Source organism: Rhopalosiphum maidis, chromosome 4 (assembly GCF_003676215.2).
Source record: "Rhopalosiphum maidis isolate BTI-1 chromosome 4, ASM367621v3, whole genome shotgun sequence".
NCBI lineage: Eukaryota > Metazoa > Arthropoda > Insecta > Hemiptera > Aphididae > Rhopalosiphum > Rhopalosiphum maidis.
The window spans coordinates 33,276,903-33,304,583 of NC_040880.1; the positions used below are offsets into that span (position 1 = coordinate 33,276,903).

General features: G+C 28.4%; 2 protein-coding genes across 2 annotated transcripts; one reads left to right on the forward strand and one right to left on the reverse strand.

Annotated features, from left to right (window-relative positions):
• Positions 1 to 465: 465 nt before the first annotated feature.
• Positions 466 to 6,752, reverse strand: LOC113549800 (amine sulfotransferase-like). The gene is made up of 7 exons (XM_026951265.1): positions 6,676 to 6,752; positions 6,083 to 6,342; positions 4,399 to 4,495; positions 4,139 to 4,319; positions 2,054 to 2,174; positions 1,882 to 1,976; positions 466 to 1,701 (listed from the first exon to the last, which is right to left on the reverse strand). Exons 1-7 carry the CDS (start codon positions 6,735 to 6,737, stop codon positions 1,408 to 1,410), a joined length of 1,110 nt encoding a protein of 369 aa, XP_026807066.1. The 5' UTR covers positions 6,738 to 6,752; the 3' UTR covers positions 466 to 1,407.
• A 9,575-nt stretch (positions 6,753 to 16,327) lies between these two features.
• Positions 16,328 to 27,085, forward strand: LOC113547925. The gene is made up of 6 exons (XM_026948516.1): positions 16,328 to 17,013; positions 21,432 to 21,858; positions 24,960 to 25,149; positions 25,240 to 25,487; positions 26,182 to 26,269; positions 26,362 to 27,085. The coding sequence occupies exons 1-6, from the start codon at positions 16,614 to 16,616 to the stop codon at positions 26,440 to 26,442; spliced, it is 1,434 nt and encodes a 477-aa protein (XP_026804317.1). The 5' UTR covers positions 16,328 to 16,613; the 3' UTR covers positions 26,443 to 27,085.
• The last annotated feature ends 596 nt before the right edge of the window (positions 27,086 to 27,681 follow it).

Here is a 27,681-nt window from a genome sequence, read left to right on the forward strand (position 1 = left end):
TTTTATGGATTTTATATTTCAAATATAATTTTTAATAAATAAATTCATACGAGTAATTAATTGAAAATTATAAAAATTGTAATTATTTAATAAATAGCTACACATTATCATATTCATATTTTTATTCTAACATCGGGTTACTAAAATGTTTAAATATTAACTAAATTTACTTAATAATATTTTAGGAAACATTTTTTATTTATTTTTTTACTTAATATAATGAACTATGATAAATGATAATGAATATTGGTTGGACATTAATATTACAGAAAGTTTCGTACAAAACGATATCCGATGAGTGAAGACATGATGTAGATAATTTCGTGTTATTTACTGGTTGCTGGGGTGCTCGGTTAGGGAGGGGCTTTGTTTAATTGTTTTTATTATTTTTGTTATTTTCGTAATTCACAAAGAAAATGTATGTTACGCGATTAATCTTTTAGACATAGTAAAATAATATCATGGTATATTTTATAATAATTTATTACTATAGGTTCTTCATAATATACATAATATAGATATTGGATACATACCGCCATACCTCTATCTACATACTCGTGCGTGTCTATGATAGTCGATAGTATAATATGTTTTTTTTTGTTTATAATTTTTCTTTTAGCAATATTATACAATTTCAAAGGGACAGATTTTGCTTTTGAGACAAATTGATAACTTTGACACTAAATATTAAAAAAAAATTGTTGTATCCCTCTTAGTTTACAAATATTCAAATAATAAGAACTACGTATAAACAATGTTTTTTAATCATGCACACAACGTTGTACGTAAATATTATATTATTAAATTCAACATTATATATGATTGTGAATTATGATAATAAATTTAGGTATGGATATTAAAAAAAGTTAAACACAAAACGATAACTGGGTAATGAATGAGATTAGTGATGACATTGGTGTAGATAATTTTGTGTTATTGACTGGTCGTTTCCATTAAACATATTTTTTAAAAATTAATCTTTATTATTATGCTTACAAATTAAATAAAAATTAAAACGCATTATTCATATAATTGAAAAATGTTACTAAAAATAAACTTTCTATAGTTGATTGCATTTGAGTGTCGTATTATTATTATTTTTTTTTTTTATATCAGACTAAAATTGTATAAATACTATATATGTTATTAAATAAATGGTTAAAATGAATACGAATTAACGATTTAATGAGCTTTGAAAAGTGAATCAACTATTCAGCAATTAATCTTATAAAATAAACGTTTACAAAGTTGAGTAAATTAGCCATGATGGGTGCAATCAAATAGCATAAAATAAATCATTAGTTTTATATTTACGTTCACATTAAATTCCTAACACCACAATAATTTTTTTTTTATAAACACAACCGATAAAAGTAGTATCATAAGTACTATACTTAACTAATTTCATTAAAACTTTAATTCACTGTTGCCTAAACACTTCTCCTCCCATTCGTCAAAAATTTTTACAAACTCTGGTGACATTTTTTGTTTTCCTCCTCCCACTGTACCACTTCTCATAAAACTTCCATTAGCGTCAATTAAATTGTGGGTTTTATTAATCTCAATAACAGGCTCATAATTGACTGCTCTATTGTTTTTCATGCTTTCGAAACTTAGATGATCTTCTAAAACCAACACCTGGTCGTCAATCAAATCTTTGCCCAAAAATTTAGCTGTTCGACGAATTACTGAACGTAGGTCCTATTCAAACAAATTAAAAAAGCTGTTAAAAATCATACATATAAGTACAAATTGATTGTATAAGTTTTTAAGTTTATGGATATTGTTATTTCGGTCATCAACAAAATACGTGGTTTAATTTATTGTCAGTCTACTATATAATATATGAACAAATCAAAATAACACGTATTGATTGATTACCTGTTTCATGTCTTCGTACTTCAAAAAAAGTACTTGCGAATCATCTTTTCGGTCCCAGTAGCCAAGAATGTGGTCGAAAAATGGACTGAAGCAGACTTAATTATACATAAGTTGTTAATGCACGTGATTTTTAACTTTATCTTATATTTTTTTTTACTAAGAATTTACTTACTGGAATCTGAGGTAAACAATTTACAAAAATCATCAAAATTGCCAGTATATCCTTCTAACAAACAACAATGGTGAAAATATGAAAGGCAAGTGTCTTTTGGGTTTCTAGCCACGTAAACAATCTGAAAGTTCATTTATAATATTTGTAAATATTATTTGATTATTATTCAGAATAATGAAACGACTTAGATTTGTATAAAGTGTTTCGTTTAAGTTCTATTAGAGTATTATAATTTTTAAACTTTATATAAAAAAAAAAAAGTTAATTATAATTGCCAAAATATTAAATAGTGATTACACTTGTATGCAAAATGCTCGTCCAAAAGGCAAGCACGTGATTTCTCACCAGCTAAATTGACTTTTACAAAACTAAGATTCGAATAAAGTACTCATAATATATTATGGTGGTCCTTGAGAGCGTACTAAATAAAAATCTAAAATGTGACTGGGCGACGAATTTAAAGCGATATGAACACATTGTAATATTATTATCATAATTCATTTTACTCAAGACAATAAAAGTAATCGAATGCAATTCAAATAATAAATCATTTTTTACTACGCGAATCTACAGGACATATGTCATAATCAATGTGGGTTTACCAATAGCCTAACCTAATTTCCTCTGAAAACCATTAACATTGAAACCTCTAAATACAGGACACTTTCTGACGCCGAAATTTTGTCTGCTATTTATAGTAAGGGAGGATGAAAAATGAATAATATCATAAAATAATGCACATATATATGTATATATTTATATTATTTTTATGAATGAATATACTTAAATGTATTATTAATTATTATTTTTTAAAAAAAAAATCAGTTACTGAAGGAGACGTTTATTTCCTATGGTGGATAAAATAAACTATAACAATATACAGTAATGTGTAAAATGTACATTGTAACAAAATATTATATTTAGATAATAATTACAATAAAAAAATATCAAAATTTAGCTATAATAGTGTCCATTATTTAGAAAGTCCCATATTTAGAGGTTTTCCTATAGATAACTAGTGAAATGTTCTCGTTCCTGAAAAGATGTCCGCTATTTGGAGGTGTTCTCTGACGGAGGCCTTACTATAATAAATACTTATAAACAAGGCTGTGAATTAATGCACTTAAAAACTATTAAATATGCAAGCATATATAGGTATGTAATAAAAACTAACAAAATATGCTCTCATTTTTCAAAAATATACAAAAAAAATATTAAAATTACATGAAATTATTATACAGTGTAGCAAAAAAACATGCAAATCCATTAAATTCACAACTTTGCTTTTAAATTATAATCATAATTATTATTAAACTGCACCAAATTTTTATATAGATTTTTTGTATTACAATTTTAATAATAAGACTCTATGCTTGTAAAATGAAATAATTGTAAAGTCCTTAGCATATGAATCAAGTATAATAATTTTTTTATATTTAGATATCATATCTAAATAGGCGGGGTACCTTCTACAGAAAAAAAATGCATATAGAATATTGAATTACAATCATCATTCACATCGAAAAAAATCCTTGGATTTTAATATTAACTAAAAGATATTATTTTATGTATTAATAGATATTCCTTGATAAAATATACATAAAAACAAATTATGAAACTGAACATTCAAAATGAATAAACCTATTATAAATAAAAACATCGTTGATGACATCATTTCGTACCTAGTATTATTTAGTTTATTTAACTAGTATTTATAAATAATAAATATTTTCACATATCGTTTTCACCTCTAAAATCTATATTATATATTTTTATCAATAATAGGTCGTGCCTTACATTACCTATCATTTTTGTTACTAATCTAATATTTAATAATTTTAATCAACTGACAACTGGCGAATATATTATTATTTATTATATTGCATACCTTACATACCAAAATCTACACATAAGCTAGTTAAATTGTTTGAGTTAATTTGAATTTAAAAAAAAAAAAATTGTAGAAAAACATGTTTACGTACGTTATGTAAATATCCAATGTAGGCAGTATTATTAATGTTACAGATGTCAAACAAAAAACTATCCCTACAATATGTACGTAATTACTCGAAAGATGGGTCTTACTTTTGCTTTGGTACTTTGATCTCTAAGTTTTTTTGGTAGGAGCTTGTAAGGCAAATGAGTCTTGATAAATCTCGGAGATTTTAATTCATTTATGTACGTGATTGAATCGGACACATACAACGGCAGTTTGAGGTCTGGTTTTTCCGGCAACACTTTTTCATAGTCAAATAGTGGTGTATGACTAAAATTGAATCAATAATGTCAATCGTTAATTACAAATGTACCTTCTATAAGGTGACAGGTGTGTCATAAATAGTTACTCTAAAAATGGAAATCTTTCGGGTAAAAATTGTTTGGCACCTTCAAAGTCCAAATCGTTTGCAATACACCAAGTCATCTCCTGACACCACGTGGTTCCTAGAACACAATAGGTTTTTTTTACGTTCGGTTAGTCTCTAAAAACAAACGCCTCCAAGTGATGTGACAACAATAGAAGAATACCTATACCACTTTCTTTTTTACCATTATTATTATTATTGATTAACGGTATGACAAGATATTCACTTGTCAATCACTACCTCGCTATATTTATGACCTCCTATTCAACAATTTTATAATTATATATATATATGTATAAATGTATATAAAGTAATAATACTACATAATATAATGGCGTAGGTATAATATTGTTATTTATTATTACCTTTCCTAATTATTTTAAATTACATACCTAATAACAACGTTTTTTCAAACCAACAACATTTTATCATGACGATTAACGTGTACATGCATTATTATTTTAATTTTTTTCCGGAAAACGTACTTAATGCTATGATAAATAGGTTATTTATATGTAAATTTAATTTCTGTATTTTAAATACTTGTTGGAAACTTGGTATTTTGTTGTTTTTACCTATTATTGAAATTTAGAACTATAATGCAAGTGCAAAACGTATTTATCTTGCTTTGCCCATCTCAAACGTAATTTCAAAAACAACTACTTTTTGTACAAGTCGAATATTACGTACGTATAGTGTATACATGTGTGTTAATATAAAAGATTAATATTTTTTATTTGTTAAAAAAAATTGAAAAATATTATGCATCACATGTTTGCATTCCAAATTTCCAAACAATCCAAACACAATGCATTTTATAGATTTTACTGATTTTAGGCATATTAAATGTAGGCGAATAATATTATTATATTATAAATGTTTTTATTATTATTATAATTTATTTTTAAATATAATCTCTAACCGATATAACTTATTGGTACTATAGGTACTATAGTACTATTGGTACTATACTACTTTATTACTTTTTTAACATTCGTTATAATTTTTGCGTTGTACTTACTTACTATATCATTTAAAGTATCTCTTTAGATATTTCAATCTATTCACCTTATTTCATGTCCTAGAAATGTAACGAGAATAACTATGATGACTTTTTTTAATAAAGACTTAAGGCCCAAAGGGCTTTCTTTTTGTTTGATAGAAAGAGAAAAACAAATTATCAAAATGTACAATAGATTAAATATTTTTGACTGTATAACATATCCGCTGTTATAACCTGAATCACACACATGCTTAAAATAGTTGTAAACAATAGAAAATAGAAATCATTATTAAGTTGCATTTTCGAACCGTGCTCAAATATTATAATTAGCTAATCAAAATCAAGTTCAATTATTTAGTTTTAAATTTGTTTTCATTGTCTATTCTGCAAAATAGTACAGTGAAAAGAATTTGCAGTAGACGGACAACAGTATTTATACTATTATCAACTTATAAACAATTGTAAACAATACGAAAATAACAACTTGCATTTAAAATCGTTATATAATGCTACGTGTTTTTATTTCGATACACATTTTGATAATTTTAAAACTGTGCACGGAATGTGATATCAATTAAATCGCGTGTTCAGAAAAGGTTTGTTCGACTATACACTATATTATGTTGTGATACATTGTTTTAATAAACTAAATTACTTAATAACCTGTTTTCGGATAACTGCAGACCCAAATGTCATCGTCTCTGATTTCCATGTCCTGTATACGCTGTCCGAACTTCTTGAAGTACACGGGCAACACGACATCGTTAGCTTTAATGTATCCATTCCGAAAGCTGGTAACGAAACGCTTATTCAGAATGTCGGCTACATCGTTGTCCACACTGGAATACGTAATATCAGCCATGACCAGGTGCTTACGCGTAAAGTCAGGACGATTATGCTCGGAGACTAGTTCAATAGAAACTCTAAAACATACGATGATAGTTGTTTATATACATCTCTATAGAGGCGTGCTGTGTTCTGGAGAGGGTATTCCTTTTATATTATTATTATTATTTACGTTTACAAATATTTCTACTTTGTCATTGAGTGCGTTTTATAAATATTATATGTATATATATATATAAATATATATATATAGCTTGGTGCGGTGTTCATGTCATATTAAATGCTTATGATTACTATAGAAAATAGGTAGGTAATAATCCATTTAAATTTGTTAATAGTCATCGTTATCAATAATTACAAACAAATAAAAATTTAAATGTACAGTGAATATAGGAGGTATCTATATATACCTACTGGGAAAACAAAACTTCGCTAGCTGTTGTAGAATGTTCATAATACGAAAGTCAACCATCTCTGCAGGTGACGATTGGGCGAACAGATCGACATGGTTTTGAGCTAGATAAAAAAAAATACACAAAAATGAAACCGCATTGGTGGTATTGAATATAATATATAAGGTTCTCTTGTGGTGATTCATGGTCACCTCTTAAAAAATGAATAACGATTACTGATCATTAACAGCAAGAATATCTTGAAAATACAAATAGAATACAATCGTTTTTCACACATATCCAATATATATATTTATATGTATTATAAATATATTTATTATGTTATATTATATTTCATATGAAGAACCAGCTGTAAATTCACAATTCATTGTGTTTGTGGGTCAACAATCAAGGCCGATATATTATAATATTGTAGTATTGACTCTATTATTTTTTTAAGTTTTAAAGCCTTCAAAGTTTATACAAAACGAGGTTAAAAATGTTTTGATGCCTAGTTTAATTTTATACTAGTTTATACCAGTCTCCACCATTACAGTCGCTGCTCACGGATGGACCAAAACAAGGCCTATAATCTTACCTTGAACTCTCAGAAAAAAATTTATTTGCATAACGTCATACATACAAATAAAAATAACGATGATATGCATATCATTAAGATATAGACGAGCAAACTAAATATTTTTGATTTAATATTATCATACAGTAATAGATATTCGTGTGAATTAGGTATTTTACAACTTTATACTATATGTATATGATAATACTACTATACAGATATAAACACGAATACCAATTCATTATACAACAATTTAGAACTTACGCATTTTTCAAAAAAAAAATAAAATATATTTAAAACCCATAATTTGATTTCAGTAAAGTTGAACGATTATTGACGTGCCCAAGTATAGAATTATATTGGTATGTTTAAGACTAAAATCGTCACTCGTCAGACTCTGTGGAATAAAAAAATTCGTGATTAAAAATCTCTTGATTAAAGACTGCAAAATTGCATTTTTCCATCCGTATATACTGTATACATATATAATACCTACTTACATCATATTATAATCAACTTTAAACACACTTTAACTGCGCATTACAACTTGTATAGTTTAAGTACAGTCTGTATAACTATAGGTATATTATCAAGGTTATTGATTGATTTAATTAATTTACATGGTTATCAATCAGAATTCCTTACTGTTGTCTATTTCAATAAATTGTTTAGTTTACCAATAAAATATGATTTAAAAATAATAATATATGATCGAAATAAATAGGACATAGGTATACCTCATAAATGAAACGAATTGCCGATGCACAAACTGTATCCTGCTAGTTGTTTCTTTCTAAATACCTATTGGCTTTAAATTGATTGCTGATCACAAATTTCACATACGACCAACTAAACCTACAGCTGCTGTTGGATTCGAAAAGTCAGTGCATATTATATATATGATGTTTGTGCGTGTAAATATTTAAAAAAATACCTATATTCTTCGATGCAGTTCGAAAAACACATTCTATAAGAAAAACCGGTTTTGTTATTGTTTTAAAGTAAATCGTGTTATTATTTATATTAAAAAAGAAATATTATATAATTTATGATTTATGTATTTATTTGAGCATTTCTGTCTGCCCAGAAAATACGATGTATAACTGTATGTAAAAATGTGGTTTTCAAAATGATTTTGATGTATTTGACTAAAAAAAATACTATTCTAAGCGCAAATACTTTACTGTTGTTTCGATTTACATTTATATAAGTTAATATAATCAAAAAACAAATACCTATCTACCTATATTTATCCATGATAAAGGTAAGTTTAAAAATACTTGTACCGATATCATCGCGACGATATACAATTACCACAAGCTTGGAATATATAATAATATTAATTGATCTACTTCTAGTACAATTAGTATATACCTAAATATCTCACTTTCAGTCCTTATATACATTTTATAAACAATTTTCAGAAATAATATTATAAGAGGTAACCTATACCTACTAACATTACTAACAAAAGTTAGTTATAACTTATAACTATTACTGCTGTAAAAATCGTGTAAGCATCTTCACTGAAATTATAATGTCAATAATAATTTAACTATTACGCAATAAAATGTAACAGATCATGTCGTAAAAACGTAATATTTTTACATTTGTTAGTACATTAATAATAATTCGCCGGTCTAGTGCCCTCCGAGTGCACTTCAACTCTAAAACCGTATAATAATCAACATAATACCCATGAAGTTATAACGGTATTTTTTTAGTTAAAACATAACAGCAAACGGCACCAATGTCCGACGAGATGGTTAAAAAAATAAAAATTAATCTGTTACGTTTTTAAAAGTATTCACGGCAGTGTACTCAATAAATCGCGTATTATAACGTGATCACCTGTATGTTGTGTTGCCTATATCGTACGTTTTTAGTATTTTTAAATAAATTACAATGTTATGGTGCCATAAAAATATGTATTGTCAAAACCCTAAGGATATTTTAATGTTATTACATTAATTACGTTTCCTGTGAATCCTGTGTAACTACCTTTAAATTTCCTGAAATATGCAAACGTTTATAATAAATTTGACTGTATCATATTATATGCAAGCATTTATTACAATGTTAGGTGTAATAATTCATCCAAATGTCTATTATAAGTTGAAACGTTGCAGTTTGGTTTTAAGTGTTTTAATTTTTAATAATATATAAGTAGAGTATACTCTAAACTCGCGCGTACACATAAAATGGATTGTGTTAATAAGTACTAAGTAGATTAAAGTAATAATAATTATACTGTTAACGATAACAAACGTCATCATGAGTATAAAATATATAATATTTTACAGTGCAGTCTTAATATTCGTCAGAAAATATTGCACGTGAATATAATAGCGGTCGTGTTGTTCCTCGTTAGTAATAATACTATATAATAAGTTATAACTCTGTATACGGTACATAAACGGACATGTAGGTTGAATAATAATATTATTATACATTTTATGACTGTTGTCGTATGTTTGGTTATTACTATACGTTAAACTGTTAAAGTGTTAGACATATTAGTGCGCGTAGTGTATGACGCGTGTGACTATCAGAGTGTAATGTAAAAAAAACTATTGTATGTATAGTACTATTATAGTTGTAGATAGTTGGTCAAAAAAATAAACAGTTAAATAAAATTAATGTGTGTCAATGTAGGAGTATTCATATTGAGACAGATATCAGATAATTTTAAACTAAAATATGCACGAAGTCTGCAGGTAAGGATTTAGTATTTTGTATTTACTAAAATTATTGTAACCACAATAGATTTAATATTGATGGATTGAAATATTATACTGAACAATAAAATAAATAATAAATAATGAAATAGATTAAAAATCACGTACAACAGTTTAAAAGTAAAAGAGTTCTTATTCAGCTTTTCTTTTATCACTTTTAGGATTTCAATTTTTTTTCCGCTCAAAAACTATGGACAAATAATATGTAATACTGTTGTTCTGATAGCAATTTAAAAATATCAAAAATAGGGATAATTTTCAAATATTTTAGAAGAATAACACTATCGGTATTTTTATTCAGAAAAATAAAACGTAGGTACCTATAATATTTATATCACCGTCAAAGGCAAATAATTACACTCTTGTACAGTATACAAAAGAACCGCTACTATATATAGTTAAACGATAATCGATCTCGAGACTGATTTAAATTTTTTGAAACAGTCATGGTTCATCATAGTAAACGCTTAACAATTTTCCACACAATTACATGAGCACCGTGTTTCATCGATGTTTCCATTAATTTGTCAACTGAAATGAGGTCGATGTCAAAATAAATAACACGACCAAGTTTTCCGTAAAAAAAAAATACTGAAAAAATAATGGAACATAATAAATAGTAAAAAACATGTCTATATATAGGTTTTATCTGTATAAATATAACCTAACCAGTTAGGAGGTATACAGAGTAATTCACTAAAAATGCTCATTCCCATTTGGCCTGTGATAATGATTTTATTTAAATTCTTAAAATTTACGTTTTATAAAATTACTTATAAGAATCAAATTTTCAAATATTTAGATTTTTAAACCACCTATAAAAAGTGTTTTGTGGTGATATAAATTATTTTGTCCAAATAAAAATCAACCTTTTTTTAAAAATAAATTATTAGGCAAACGAATTTTTTGAAAATCTTTATATTGTATCTAAATCAAAATTTGAACGAGTAATTTCTGAATTATCATATTGTAATATGAATAAAATAATTGTCTTTAAAATGGTTTAAAATAAGTATAAAAAATATGTTATAAAAAATCTATTAATACTTATAAATTAGACAAAGTTCACAAATTATAAAAAAAATAATAGATAATTATTAATTACTATAATTATCAAATACTTAATCACAGGCTCTTCATATATTCCAACAATATTATTAGTATCATAGACTTATACCTCAAAAACAACTCGTTCAAATATTTCGATTTCGAAACATTAACATTTAAATAAAAAATTATTAGCTTAACAATATTTACAGAAAAAAGTTATAATTCTCACTTGAAAAAAAGGTCACATTACCATAGAACATTTCTCAAATGATATACAACATCGAAGTACCTACTTACTTATTTGAAAATAATATGATCGTTATGTAAGTATACTTAAAAAATATTAATGGAAAAAATAAAGTGAGCATGCGTGGAAAGATGACATGTCCTGTATATAATTACTTCTATGAAAATAAAAGATTTCCAAACTTCAGATTTCTTATTTAAGAAGGTATTATATGATTACCTGACCGGTTTTTCAAATTATTCATTATTACAATTCTCTGTTTGGTATTTTAATCGTTCATTGACCTGGAAGTATGGTGACGTAAATAATATAACTTTTTAGTAAGTTGAAGGTTATTATTTTTATAGTTAAATTTTTTTTATAGTACTCATGCATATTATTTTTTATTTATAATATTAATTATCAAAAAGTCTTGAATATGTGTTTATAGCTATATTGGTGTTGGTATTAATATATGAGAACCTCATATGAAAATTAAAATATATATAATACAAATTATTTAAATTATATTTTTAATTCTGAGCCAAGTAATTTATTAGTATATTTTTTTAATTTATTCATTATAATACTCAAAATAAGTTTTACCTAAAATTTCCATTGATTTAATCAAAAGCGCATTTGAAGAGATTGTAATGGAATCTCATCTAGGCTAAAATGTCAAGAAAATAAAAATTATTTATTAATACAATATTATATTATATTGGTTATAAAAAAAACTAACAATAAAATATTTATTAATAATTACGAAAGAATTATTCAAGTCTATAAAAATTTGGGACATTAGCATTCTTCGTGTATGGTAAAATAATCTGATTTTTGTATAGACTGTAACGGCTGATTGTTTCAAAAAGGACCCGGTTAAAGTCGTGAAACTATTACTGTGATGATCATTATAGCGAAACCAAAATCAGATATTATAATTAATAGCGATTATATATTTTTTAAAAGGTTTAAAGTGTATAATATAACAATAAATATAAATAATTAGTATATAAATCAAAAATAATAGTACAATATTTACACTTGCAAATTAAAATCATATGCGATACCTTATAAAAAGCTCACTGTGTTAATGTGTTATTTTATATTTATGTTAAATAAATTAACAATATCATCTATTTTTTACTATGTCTTTATACATTTGTTTCTTATTATTAGAATAATAATTGTTCAAAAAGTACACTTTTGAAATTCAAGTTACTTGTTCAAACAAATAATTGTTCGTATATCTTAGCTCTTGAATGTTTTGTTTATTCTTTAAGCTGTTTACAAATTTCCAGAACGTTGAAGTGAACCTACAATATAAAAAAAATAATTATTAATTAATTATTGTTCATACATAATAATGTAATGAACCTTATATAGCATCTTTCAATGTTGTTATTTGTTCTTGGTAATCCTTTTTTGCCAAATCTTAACACAATTTTAAAGTTTAAAGGTAAATGTTGACTCCTGCGGGTTATTTGTCTACGACCAACAAGTCACCCAATCCAATTATCTTCGAAGTAGAGATACCATTGATACCAATTGATTGTTTTAATAGCTCATCAATATCAATTTAAAATTGTTAATTCAATAATTCTACACATGCTATTATTACATACGATTTTGGAACATAACTGCATAACCTAAAGCTGGTAACATTCTAAGATGTAAAGAAAAATTTGGATCTGTTAAAATATTTTTCAACTAGGCCAGAATCGGAATTTTTTGAATTTTTCTCCTATTATTAAGCAAAATGAAAAAACATCCACATTATTGTTTGATATTTGGAGATATATGTTTTTAAAGGCTTAACTGCTATGCTTGAAATCTGTTATACTATTGTCTCTGGATTCAGATCTGCATTTTATATTAATATGGTTTTCACGCGGAATATACACTAATTCAATATTACGTAAAATAGGTTATACGTGTTGAAACATAACGTTCATCATATCATCACTAACTAAACAAATATATCTACTTATCGTGAAAACTGTAATCGCCGTATTACCTACATAGTTTGACAGTTTGTTATTACGCGCGGTTCTATCGTAGCTTTAATGGTTTTACATTTTTTACCCTAATTCAAGCAATAAAAACTTATTAATTTTCACATTTACAAAATGTTGTGGTATTTCTCCTAAATAATCCAAAATGAACAGATCTAATGATAAATTCTCGGACATATAAGCTCGTAAGTCGTAGGTGTACAAACGGGGGAGCCGGGTGTGCATAGAAATTCGTTTATTTTTTATTATTGATATTTTTAATTGCATTCTGTTTTTTACTTATTGATGAATATGGCAATATTCCATTGTTGCCATTTTCAATCAGTACCTATATTTTGTATAATAAGAAATAGCACCGAACGCTACTTACGAATAGAAGTAATTTCAATGTTTTTATAATAATATAATGCTCTGCCGATACCTAATTTCAATAAAAGAAACTGGAAGAACTGTAGTCCTAAATATTTGCAGTTAGTCTAATGATCATTGATTGTTGATTACGCAATGAGAAATGTGACTACTCCTTCTCGACACTATTCAATAATCACATATTAAATAACAATTTTGTACTCTTCATACTATTATTAATTTATCAATATAAAATAATAACAACATTTAACTATATATACTTGGAAAATAGTAATATTCGAGAATCTACCCCAACTCAAATTACATACACAATAATGATCAACGATTTGTAATACATTTGATTGTAAAATCATAGTTATTTTATAAATATTTATTTTCTATTTAGCTATATTATAAAAAATTAAAAATACATTTTTTCGCTGTAGAGGAGAGGGGGCTTATAATTCTTAGAGCATTAGTAAATCATTATTCATTAGGATAATTCTTTTATACACACTCTCAGCATCATGTCCCTAGATTTGATATTTTTCATAAAATATATTCATCAACCTAAAAGGTAGTTAACAAATCTATTTTGAAATTATAATCTAAATAATATAAACCTATAAGACTAAAATAATTTTAACAATAATCAAAGCAATATTTTTGTACTATCATTATAATATATAGTTATAACTTATAATTATATATTTAATAATATTGCCCCAGTTATAAGGTACCTTTTAGTATAATATCATTGATTATGTAATAAACATTATGTATCATATAAATATATAATCAATGATAATATTTTGATTCTGAATATCCTGATCTATAGGCTATAGAGCGCAATTAATTATCTCGTCTTGTCTCATATGTTTAAACTAATCAATATGATGATATGAATTTTTTATTATTATAATGATTTATAATACCTATATTGTTAATAATGTGTATTGTAAAAAAAATTTAAAAAATTACGTGTTATGAAATATACCATTAATAGTTATTAATTTATTACACATATTACATATCATTTTATAATAAATTAATTTTCTAGGTTTTAGCCGAGAAACGTAGTTTTATATTAAAATATAGTTCGACTATACAATGACTTAAATACCTATAAGTGCGATTAAGCTAATTGATTTAATAATGAGAAGATATCACTTGTGCTGCAAATAATATTAACTAACGATACTCACACCTATGAAAATCTAATGAATAAAACAATCGAAAATGCGGAAAGATTTTCTACATAAATGTTACTAAAAAATAATGTAAAAAATAAAGTATAATTTAGGTAATTATTATGTATAAATTATAATACATTTCTTCTCGTCGATCTAGTTACACAAGTTATACAATTTTCCCGGTCAAAAGTTGTTCAAAGTATCATAATAATTATCAATTAATAATATATACAGTTTAATAGTTTCCCATTACGATGTCGTTCTTGCAGGGTATTTTTCAGCTGACAGAGGTGCATGTCCTGCGTATATGCTACGCGTGACGGCAATGTGGAATTATAAGTATACGAATGAGAAGGTCACTCAGAGACGGCAACGAACGACCTTGACATCATCCATACATGCGTAGTCATCACATATCGTCCGATCCAAACGCAATCACAGTCCACAGACGCGATTTATGAACAATATTTTCGGGTTTGAAGATTTATTTTGATAAATTTTTTTTTTTAGTATACAAAATGTATTTACCATACAATCTAACAATTTAAATACCATATGGAACATACGAATGCGCAAGTTAATTGTAAAATTTTAAGATAAACTTTTAGTAGTTTTACCATCAGAAATTTCATGAGTCATGACTATTGTGTATTTCTGATGGTACGATTTAATGTCATGTTGTATACATCAACATTTTCAAAAAATATTCGGCTTCAAACAAAAATTGAAAATATTTATGTATAGACAAATTCAACATGATAATATAAGGGTAACAGATCAGGACTTCAATTTTTATAAATAGTTAGCGTTCGTCCTGCGCTTATCCTGCGGCGTATATTATATTATATAATATAACGATTATTATTATTATTATTATGATATATTATAAATATTTGCGAACGAGAAGAATACGCGAAAATGAATTATTCGAGACAATAATATTGCGGTCTATATAGAGTACTAGTTTTATAAAAATAATACGCATACTATTAAAGGATTTCTGGAATCCCTGAGGACCCTTGTCACTTGCATTCATCGTATTGTTATTATTATGTACTCGGTGCTTGTATTATAATGATGATGTAATGTATATTCGAATAATGTATTGTGCGAATAATTATTATTACACCTATTAGGACGTAATAAATCGATCGTAACAATATGACAGTAATAATTGACCGAATTCCGACGAAAAGGTATTTCGGACGAAATATATAATAATAATTTCTATCTACATGATCGTCACCGCATTACTACGAAGACAGAGACGACGACGACGACGAGCCAAACATAATAATATAATAATAATAACTAACCTGGCCCGCCGCGCGCCGTTGTAGTCGGCGGACGGTATATAATAATAATACCTATGTCAATGGCCCTACCATAACAGGTTTGTACGCGTTCCGCCGCCGTAACCGCGCGTGGTCTGGTTTACCGCTACGTCCGCGACCGTCCCCTCTCTTTTTTTCGCAGCCCGGTCACCATTACCGCGGTAACCGGGGGGGGAGGGGGGGCAGCTGAATATTTGGTTCCGGCAACGATGGACTCGTCCCATCCGCCATTGGGTCACATCGAGATCGTCACAGTTCTTCGATCGACGTCCACTCCGCCACATCGCGTAGCTCGCCATAGACGTTTGCCGTGCCGGTCATGTGAAAACGGTTCGATATAATAATATAATATTATCACCACCGGTTCATACACCAAATTCTTCCGTCACGTCTACTGCCACCGAGCAGTGTATTGCATACAATTTTTAAAACCACAATCGCGTCCGATTTCCAACCACCGTCGGTCACCATCACCATGATCCGGTTACCGTTCAACGCCGCGCTGTTGTTGGCCCTGCTCCTGGTCGGGCCCGCGATCACGTCCTCGGTGGACAGCAACGGCGTGGACGACGGCGAGGAGAACCCGTTCCTGGAAGCGGCCAAGTCGCTGCTGCAAGACTCGCTGGCCAGCGGACAAGGCGGCGGCGCCGGCGGCTTGGGCTCCGTGCTCCAGTCGTTCATGCAGACGGAGGGCGCCAAGTCCGGACTAGGATCGATCGTTTCCGGTCTGGCGGCCGCCAAGGGTTCCGTCGACCCGCAGATGATCGGCCAGCTCGTCGGCATGTTCGCCGGCGGTGCGGCTGCGGACAAATCTTCGTCCGGCAACGACGACGGGCCCGGCGTGGACTGGAGCTCTATGATTGACTTGGCTTCCGGTAAGTCCATCTCCGTGGTTTAGGTATTTTGTAGGTAGTATATATATATATAAATAAATAATAAATAGATCATATGATCTAAGGTCTACGCTTTTCAGTAATCTATTTAAAGCTTGATTGACTCGGGACAATTTTTTCGACTTTTATTTATTGCCGTTATATAATTATTTTTTACGTAGAGACTATCATAAATAAAATACTCAATGAAAAATCCAAGAATCGACTTTTCCTAATAAGAGATTTGACCCTCCTAAAATACGTATTAATGATACGCTCACTAATGTATGTCATCTGAAATAGCATATAATATATATATTATCTTTTACTTATTCGAATCATGTGAACTTTGGGACAAAAGATATATACGAATATTTATTACAAAATATTTTAAATTAATTAAACTAAACGTTCACAATACTACGACGTCATTTTACCAGTGTTGTCGTGTGAGTAGGGCAGACGTGTGACCCACCTTAACTTGTAAAATAGTACTTATCAAAATCAACATGACGCTGCTTTTTATGTTAAATGCTAATTGCAATTAAAGAGCTTTAAAAATGTTTTTGTTAAAACATTTTTCTTGTTAAAATATATAATAATAGAGATATACGTATAGTATACGAAAATACACCAACCGTTTGCCAAAATAAATTCTAAATTGTACGTATAAATATTAAAATACTGAAATGACGTCACTGCAGTATTGTACAATAACAACAAGCCTGCAACATATGAACTAGAACAAATATGACGCTCCTGGAATTCTTGATCACCCAGCGCGTACATTTATTAGCAGGTACCTACCTACATATTTATTGAAACTGGTGACCTCATAGTTATAAATTTATAGTACAGTGAAAATAACAATTATGATGTAAATGAGTTATCAAATAGATCGCTTATGATGAGGTATAATCACTGTGGCGACTGATGTGTGTGAGTCACTAAATCGATTAATTTAATCTGTTGAACTGAAACGCATCGTAAAAGTCGATGTATGATTTATACGTGGAATATTAGAAATAATATCATAGAGTGTAGGCAAACATTTATCATGTATTTACATAGTTACATATCATTATTCATTAGTGTTACTAATGGGTGAGTGGGTCATTAAAGCTTCTTGAATTTATTGTAATAACTACGAGTAATTGTATACTTTTAGTAGCACATTTTAAATGTGTGTTTCATTTTGATTTAGATTTGTTTTTGAGTTGAGTACAACATTTTTCTGATCAATTTCGTGTTACAATATACCTAGGTCGCCTCTTGCAACCGAATACCGATGCAAAATATAATCACAATTTCGTAGCAACTTTATTGCTAATTTTTTTTTATCTGAAATATGTTTTTATTTGATCTATTAAATTTTACTTAATGTGCCATTAGAAATCATCTTTATAAATAAAATCATAAAACATATGTATGACTACTATGACTCATTGCTTTTCCGCATAAAAAGTGTACAATTTTTTTAAAATAAAATCTTGAAATTGTGTTATTCTGTTTACTTGGAAGGACTGTGTAAACGTATATACCAATGAAACAATAATAATACGCTCTGTCTGCTCTTGGGCAATCGGGCATTATGAATTATAACAGTAAATACAATATTGTATTTAGTACACCTAAAAGTATCTATTTCAAAGTTAATCGTCTAGTCTTCCGTGTATTTTTTGGTCTGACTGCAGCAGATGTCAATGAACCGTGGAACTGTGGTTTACGATATTATTTTAACACCGAATTTAGATTTTTTCAACTAGGTTATTCGGCTATATTTTGAACAATAATTATCAACACTTGGCATACATTTTATAACGGTGTTAACCAATCGTTTAAAGAAATGGATGTAGTGGTATATTGACATATTGTAAATTTTCGTCCATATACATAATATTATGTATATGTAATTGATTGGCGTGTGAACCAACATTTTTAAATCACCTATCCAAAAAACTAAAAAACTAGTATTAAATGTACACTTGCGTCTCTTAAGCCACTATACTTTTGAAAACTTCAAAACGTACAAAATTAGTACATATCATTGAGACTTTATTTTATGGTACGTTTTTGGAATATAATATTATATTGTTAGTATATTATTATAGTTATAAGTCCAGTGGCGTATCCAGGGGGCACAGGGGCCATGCCCTCCCTCATTGGCCGTATTTACTATTTTTTGTTTTAAAGATTTATATTTATTTGTATACATGAACGCATATACTATAATATGTCTTATAAAATTGTAGACAGTGTGTGCCCCCCCCCCCTAAAAATTCTGAATACGCCACTGGTTATAACTTATAACTCAATGATTATAACAATTATTATTATTGCATTTGATCTTATGTATAATATAATGATGTTTGATTTATGAATAAAATATATGTATAGTTGCTTATTTTAATTATTATTCAATATAACTGACTGCTGTTCTGCATTTTTTTTTACAGACGTTGGTATAATTATAGTAGTATTATATAATATTACATACGTAAACATCGAACACCAACATTGGTTCTAAATTAATCCAAACTCGTATACTTATATTTTTAAATCAAATAATTTGTGTTAATATTATTTTATTACAAAAATAAAGAGGTTGAAGGGATTCATTTGTTTCGTACAACTCTTGATACGGAGGGCTCCTCTTCCACTGTACCTACATATTGTGTAACTACATACATATTATTTTCAGTAATATTAATTTTTATACAATATTCGCATTATTCTGTAAATATACTTATCTACTTGAGAAATTTAAAATTCAGCCAACTGCAGTGTTCGCTTATCCTTTTTTCGAATATATTGTAATCAATACTCATCAATTTGAATAATTTTTCAATTTCTCCAAATGTTTTTTCATTTTTTAATATACTTAATAATTTTTTCTAGTAAATTTCATAATTTGACTGAGGTTTAATCCGCCGCATTATTTCTGCCGTTAATAACTTATAACTACAGATATTAACAAATTAGCTATATTTTGTTATCGACGTATTAGTTAATTATACTTTTTGGTATACAAAAATCTTTACTTCTTTATTTTCTCAACTAATTTTTTACATCTCTGCCTCGCGTATATAATATGGTAACTAATAGAATATAGTAACATACTATTGTTTTTTTAAATAGTTTGTTGATTGTTCATTTAAAAAAAATTGAGTACAATTCTCTAACAAAAATTTTCAATAAATGAAAATAAATTCACTACTGGGCTTACTTTATAAACTCTATTCAAGTTAACCATGAAGTTAAACGGTGGTCGGAAATGCGTACTAATATTATATTTAGGTGATTTTATAAAATTACGATCATACATAAATACGATTTATAGTAAATATGGCTGTGACAACCGTAGTAATCGTAGGTAGGTAGGTAGGTAGAGTTAATCAATTTTATTATACGCAATAAAATATTTTTATTCACCCATACGGTAGGTATTTTATTATTTATGACTATAATGTGCCCAGTCGATATTGTTCACCAAATCACAATGATGTTATAGTTTCGCTGATAATTTTTTTTTGCGTTTCTAAAAAAATCACGATCGGCTCAATAATATAGCCAATATTATTCTGTATTATAATATTTGATGTGTTTAGGTGTACGAATAATGTCGTTATTTATGTTTTACGAATGTGGTTTGTATCGTTTAGTCGACGATTGTTGAGGCCAGGCCATGCATTTATATTCCGCCGTAGTAGGCAAGCAGTGCAACTATACACGACCCATAGTTTACGTGCAAAAAATTCCGCATTAGTAGAACGGTTCAACGGTAAATTAACCGTATCGATACAATATAATATAACCTGTTTGGAATTATACACAGCCGTTTCATCTTGTTTGCTCATCTTGTTTTTATGAACTTCATCGATCATTGTCTTATTACACAATAAAACAAAAATTCGTTTTCAATCCAATTACATACTCAAAATATTATAAATATAATATCAGATCAGATTCTATACGATAATCCCAGACTTGTCATTATAATACTCATATTATTATGATGGAAAAAAGTGTTTAAATTTTTTTAAATAATATAGTTTTGCGGATTTACCTCATCTCTGTTGGTTGCATACAATGATAAATTATTATGAACTCCAGCCAATGATCCGAATAATTCAAATCATATCATTACTGTTTTACTAAATCAAACCAAATCATGAATACTATAGATGTATAATCGTTATATAGGAATTAAAATCTTTTAGCTTTTATCAAACTATGTTATATTGTAGCTGCGTAACACAGGATAAACGAAATTTAAATCCAATAACTTTTACTCAAGCAGACTTTTGTAACGCATGCATCCGCTTTTAAATTGAGCATTGTCGTATAATTATATTATTTCATAATGTATATATACGCGTTTGGAACGAAATAAAAAACGTTATTGACTGGTCGTTTTATAGGATTTATGTCGTCGACGGCGGGCGCAGGCGGTCTCCAGGGTTCGTCGATCGAGGGTTTCATGAACGTACTTCCGGTGCTGGTGAACGCGTTCAGTGGCGGTCACAAGCATTCCGACGACCCAGAAGTGGAGGATTTCGAAGAACACGAGCGACACGCCAGGGCCTCGACCTTCCTGCCGCCGTTCCTGAGCAGCGCGTACGTGTACTGGGAACATTTCAAAAACAGCGAGCTGGGCACGACCTTGTGGAAGAACAGCGGTCTGGGCAGCATCTTGAAGCTGTTCATCGACAGGGACGGTCACTTCCAGGTGGACAAGATATTTGAGTCCATGGAAAACGCCACGTTTAGAAGGCGGTGGGTCAGGAGTCTGACCAGTTTCGTCGCCGAATGGATCAAACACGTCTCCGACCCGAATACACAGGCCAGGTAATTACCGTATACCCGGTACACGCATCTATAGCCTCATATACATTGTGCACAAGCGTTTAAATGTAGGTATAATATGTAATATAAATCGTAGCGTGGGTATATAACAATATCATAGTAACTCGTCGAGCACGCCTTGTTTCAAACGAACGGAACTGGTTTTACTCGTAGAGTTCGTTGGCCACTGCTACCTCTATAATAATAAACGAATACGACTACAGCGGTACATATTCCTAATACAAAAAAAAATCTTTTTACGCCACTATACATATGTATAAATATAATAAATGTATATATTAGTATAGCGTAAAATTCGTTTATGAGAGCGGAATATACATAGTATTCACAATTTGTGTTATACGTTATATTATTATTTATTTTAACTTCTAAGAAATTATATAATAGCGTAATCAGACCTGACGGTCCTGATGATGTACCTGATATCCTCATAAATTATACACTTTGACGTTATTCTTTCTGTTTTATACTCGTACACGTACAAGTGTACGTACATCATTTTATATTTCGTCAGTTGTTACTCATCTTTACTATATTTAAAATTTAAATGCACAAACCACATCATCGAATATTAATATAAAATATGCATAAACATTTTTAAATATCGATTTTACAGAAAAATCAACTACAAAATAATTTACTTACCTCGTGTTGAAGCTATTTGTTTTTCCTAGAATAAATTATATAACATTAAAAATTAAAATTTAATGATTTGTGGTAAATGGTAATTATTAAGTAAACGACCGTAACATACCTAAATAATATTTTGTATTAGGTGTGTTTTACTCACTAATACATTATTTCAAATACGTGATATAAGTACGTGTGCTGACCGCGCGAATGGTAGGTATAGAAAGTTTACAGTTATCCGTAAAAAATAAACAGTTGTAAACCAATGCAAAAAACTTAGTATTCTTGGGTCAAGGTCAAACGGGAAATGCTTTTAAAATAATATATACATAGTACAATAATATATCTTCATCCTTTAATAGTTTAGTCATAGGTATAAAATACAAAATAGTAAAACGATATATCTAAAACATTAAAAATTGTAGTTATGCTTTTACGAGTATAGGTATTGTACAATTATACACTTAGGTATTTTCGCAAGTAAGTAGTTGACCATTTTAGTTTTTTTTACTTATTACTTGTCGATCTAATAAACCGTGTCATTTTTAAATTTAATCGCGATCATAAAAAAAAAAAACTGTAATATTAGAAATACCGGAATACTGACCGTTTTATTCATGTGAATAAATAATAATTATTATTAACATCTTCACCTGCAGGTCGCAGACATCCGCCCACTCAACAATACATATTTTACCGTAACATTGTAATACTATGATGTCACGGTACAAAATATTTAAGTGCTGTGACATTCTTTGATTCAATCTTTGTACGATTTTGAATTTTCGAACGTTTTAGTCAAACACTTAAGTTATACTCTATTTATTACAAACCGTTTTAATTATGAATAGGTGCGAGTCATGACTGCAGTGTTTACGTGCGTGAATTTTAAATATTATAATATACACTCCGATTATAGTTCATTGAACACTTATGGCGATCAAAAATAATGTAATGTTCACGTCGTGCCCAAAGAATTTAATAACATCAATTATCTCATACCTATATATAGAAGATATATATATACCTATTAATAACACGTCCACTGCTCCGGTATAAGATACCTACCATCCGGACATGCCTCTTATGTATCTCGTTTTTATATGTATATATATACACACACAACCATAAAAACTAACTGGTTATTTATTTATTTATATTATATATTTTTTATAAACATATACCAACTGCACCTCCTCGTCTCATTGAATTTATATATTATCGTATCGGGTTATAATATATAGTTTTAAAATAATAATATTATAATGCTAAAGAATTTATTGTAAAATACGCCCATGCATTACACACTATGTTATGTCAATGTCCCTACGTATGATTTTTTTTTTCAAGGTTTATTATACGCGATATACCTATTATTAGTATAGTTTCGAAGTAATTACTTTTGCTGCTAACATATATTAACAGTTAACTGAGATTGCAGACAAGTGCAACGACTCTTAAGGTAAAAAAGTTATCGTCACCTTTTGTAGAACAGCTTTTTTCTGCAGGGTCAATTTATTTTTTTCGGTGTCATATACAACACTTGACGAAAGCATATTATACGTTACACATAATTAGAGTACGGATTTTAAAGCAATAAAAAACTAAAAAAAGCAATAAAGCTTTCTAAATCTTCCAAAAAATCTTTTAAAAAAGCATTAAAAATATGTTTTAAAAAAAAATTTATCATAAAAAAAGTATAAAAATTATTTAAAAAAAAAGATATTATAATAAACTTATTTACAAGCCTGCTTCTCCGAGTTTAATAATAAAAAATTATAAAAATTAACATTTTAAATACGTTTATTTAGAACATTTTTTGAAAAATGCCCATAAAAGCCCAAAAAAAGCAAAATAAAATGTCGTGTATAGTAGTATAAATCGAATTTGTAGCTGAAATAGCTTCGTTTTAGAGCAATAGAAAAAAGGCAAATGCCTTCAAAATCTGTACTCTACACATAATTATTGGTTTGTGAAATTGAAATTAAGGAAATCATATATTTTTAGGTGACTGACTATATTTATACACAGTTTACCGGCCATGCAGTACACCTATATTTGTCTCGCTTTTATTTTTTGTTGGACAATGAGCGTGCATGGTACCCTAATGTAAATAAAATAAGATTAATATCTTTGAATCACTCCAAACACCAATATTTTTATGTGTATCGGTAATAATGTCTCTCCAGACATAGGTAACATACACATTACTGGCGTCAGTCCAGATTCATACGATGATATTATTTTATAATTCCTACCTACCTACATACCTACCTACCTACTTACATGTAATATATTATATACGAGGTAAAATCAGATAAAAGATTAAATGTATATATATGAACAAAACACGGATTTATTTCAAAATTGCATTATGTACTTCCTTATAATAACTCGTAAAAGTACCTACGTCTAATGTATATACCTATAATATCTATCGTCGTGTTCTACAGATATTTGTCGACGACACAATTTATCATGAATGGGTTCTTAAAGTCTCAAGGTTATTCTAAAGCAGCTCAATTCGATCCAGCTAGACCAGCAGAATCGCTGAGTTTCCTGGCCGACGCGGTGTTTAAACGACAGTTTGGACTCAAAGTAAATTCGGCCACGTACATCAAACCTGCGATAGCATACTTACAAGTACGTATAACACGTTATAGGCGTATTAATTTAGACACATATATATATAATACATACTTATGTGTGAATGATTGTTGTTTGTTCGTATAGGAAGTGTTTAGGTTGGGCCAAAGCAAAGGATTGAGCTTGCAACATTTAACTTCCAAGGAAATCGAAGAAAAACTATCGGAATTGTTGAATCACGAAATAATTGACCCGGTACTCAGAGTGTGGAGGGTGTACAGGTTCGTGGGCAAGAAACCAGAATGCGATCGTTACTTGGTGTGCAGCATTAATCGTAAAGGACAATATCCAGACAGCAAAACAGGACTCAAACCTGGTGTCACTAAACTGTCCAGGTACGTTAATTAATATAATATATAATATATATTATATATTTATATATTTTAAATATAATTAACGTATACAACAACAATACATAAGTATATTATAATCAAACTATTAAAATATTTAGATATAATATTTGTATTTAAAATTAAAATAATGTTAAAAGTTCTTTTTATGTCCGTATTAGTTAATAGTTTAAAAATATGCAAGGATTATAATCAATAAATTACGTATATTATCTATACGGATTTAATATTAAAATATTATATTATAATATACGTATTATCAGTGATTATAAAAATATAGTGTTTATAATCGATGGTCAATGGTAGGTATTATTTATTATTTAATAACCATTTGGCTTATAGAGCAAATATAATATATACGTAGGTAATAAATAATTAATGTGTATTTCGATGTATGTGTATTCACGTCAAATATGACAGAATAACAACTTTTAATTAAATTGTAAAATGAACTATAGATGTTGTTGAATTAAAGATAATAATTTTATTTACTACTCATTTTTAGGTTGTATGAATATACAACCTCAGACATTTGAAATAAATGATAATATGATATTTTTAAAACGTTTTTTTTAAATATTATAATTTTCTATACGATGTCTGAGATAGTTTATAATTAATATATTGATTAATTTATAACTTCGAAATTTCTCATTATGACTTTTATTCTGTTTAACAGTTTAATCGCTTCTTGGTTCTTGTCTGGCCAAACGGGAACGCCGTTCTGGAAACTTTACAACGCTGCAACCGAAGACCACAACTGTGCGGTAAGTTGAATTTTTCCTAATAAAATCACGATTTTCGTTTGACTCAGTTTTCATTATCACGATTATTGTTCATGTGTTGTTGTGTTGTTTAGACTAAATACTCGGCCAATTGTCAAGAATTTCACGAAGAAGATTTGAAAGCTACGACTGAATATTTCCACAACGAACTCTAAGTGTAAAAAAAAAAATTAGAAAAAAATATCGATAATTGCGGATATACATTATGGATAGTTTCAAAGGCTGTTTCATCAATTTCGGTTTTTGAACATTTTATATATAATATGTATTTTAACTCTAAACGGGGTGTACACTAGGTACTCGGGTACTTAAACCTAGTTTAAGCCACCATTGATATACTACCTTAATTTTGTTTTATAAATTTTTTTTATATATATAATATTATGTATACAATAACTAAATTATTTTTAGCATACGATTTATTGTTAGGTATTTTTTTTTTTTTTTTTGCAGAACGAAATATAACTGCAATCCACTTTGTATAGGTATTTTACCAACCCAAAAAATATTTTAATAGGGGACATTTTAATAATACCTTTTATGGAAGTGTAGATGGAACTCTAATGATATATTTTGTAATAATATAAATATAAAGAGTTCCAAACAAACAATTATGTCTTTCGTACTAGATCCAAGTACCGTTAGTTGATAATACACCGTCCTAACTGCAAAAAAAGCTAACTCAATATTATATTATCGATAAAGTGTATTGGTACATTAATATTATGAATAGCTTCATAAAATATTTAATTGATATTGTAATTCGTTTTCTACAATATACGCGTCAATTTATTTGTGCACTGTTGTTTTTAATGATTTTATACAACATACCGAGATCAATGTAATATTTTATTGCCGTTATTGGTATTGGGTACCTACCAAAACAAAATTTTTTCTGAGCCTAACGGTTTTATTACGGCCTATAAAATGATTGTTGATATAAGCAATTCACAAATTAATCTAAAATTGCGGTCAACTATTTTGTTATAATTTGTAAAACATTATTGTAAAAATGAACACGCTGACATTATAAAACGCATTACTTATAAAGTATATAGGAAACGCAAATACGACGAACTCTATGTGAACATTTTCCGATAATAAGTAGGTACCCATACGAACATATTTGTAAAACGTTAAAATAAATCAAATTCTAGTATTTAATATTGTTTTGATGTTTTACAAGACTTATTGACTTCAGAGAAGTTCAAAATTATTTAATCTTAATCGTAAGACATTCGTTTTTCATTAGTAACATATTCAGTTATACGAGTAACCTATAGACACACGTAATAATAGATTATTATATTATTTAATTAACATATAGTTAATAACAGGAATAGATATAAGTAAAAACGTTTATTTTAAATACATAATATATAATTTATATATAT

What these genes read in the sequence shown, in the direction of transcription:
- LOC113549800 (XM_026951265.1), bottom strand. Translation starts at nt 6,737, where the DNA reads ATGGTTGACTTTCGTATTATGAACATTCTACAACAGCTAGCGAAGTTT. An exon ending in GAAAGATTTCCATTTTTAGA is followed by an intron (nt 4,320 to 4,398) that starts GTAACTATTTAT and finishes ATTCAATTTTAG; the next exon opens with TCATACACCACTATTTGACT. An exon ending in ATCAAAGTACCAAAGCAAAA is followed by an intron (nt 2,175 to 4,138) that starts GTAAGACCCATC and finishes ATGAACTTTCAG; the next exon opens with ATTGTTTACGTGGCTAGAAA.
- LOC113547925 (XM_026948516.1), top strand. Translation starts at nt 16,614, where the DNA reads ATGATCCGGTTACCGTTCAACGCCGCGCTGTTGTTGGCCCTGCTCCTG. An exon ending in GACCCGAATACACAGGCCAG is followed by an intron (nt 21,859 to 24,959) that starts GTAATTACCGTA and finishes CGTGTTCTACAG; the next exon opens with ATATTTGTCGACGACACAAT. An exon ending in CCGAAGACCACAACTGTGCG is followed by an intron (nt 26,270 to 26,361) that starts GTAAGTTGAATT and finishes TGTGTTGTTTAG; the next exon opens with ACTAAATACTCGGCCAATTG.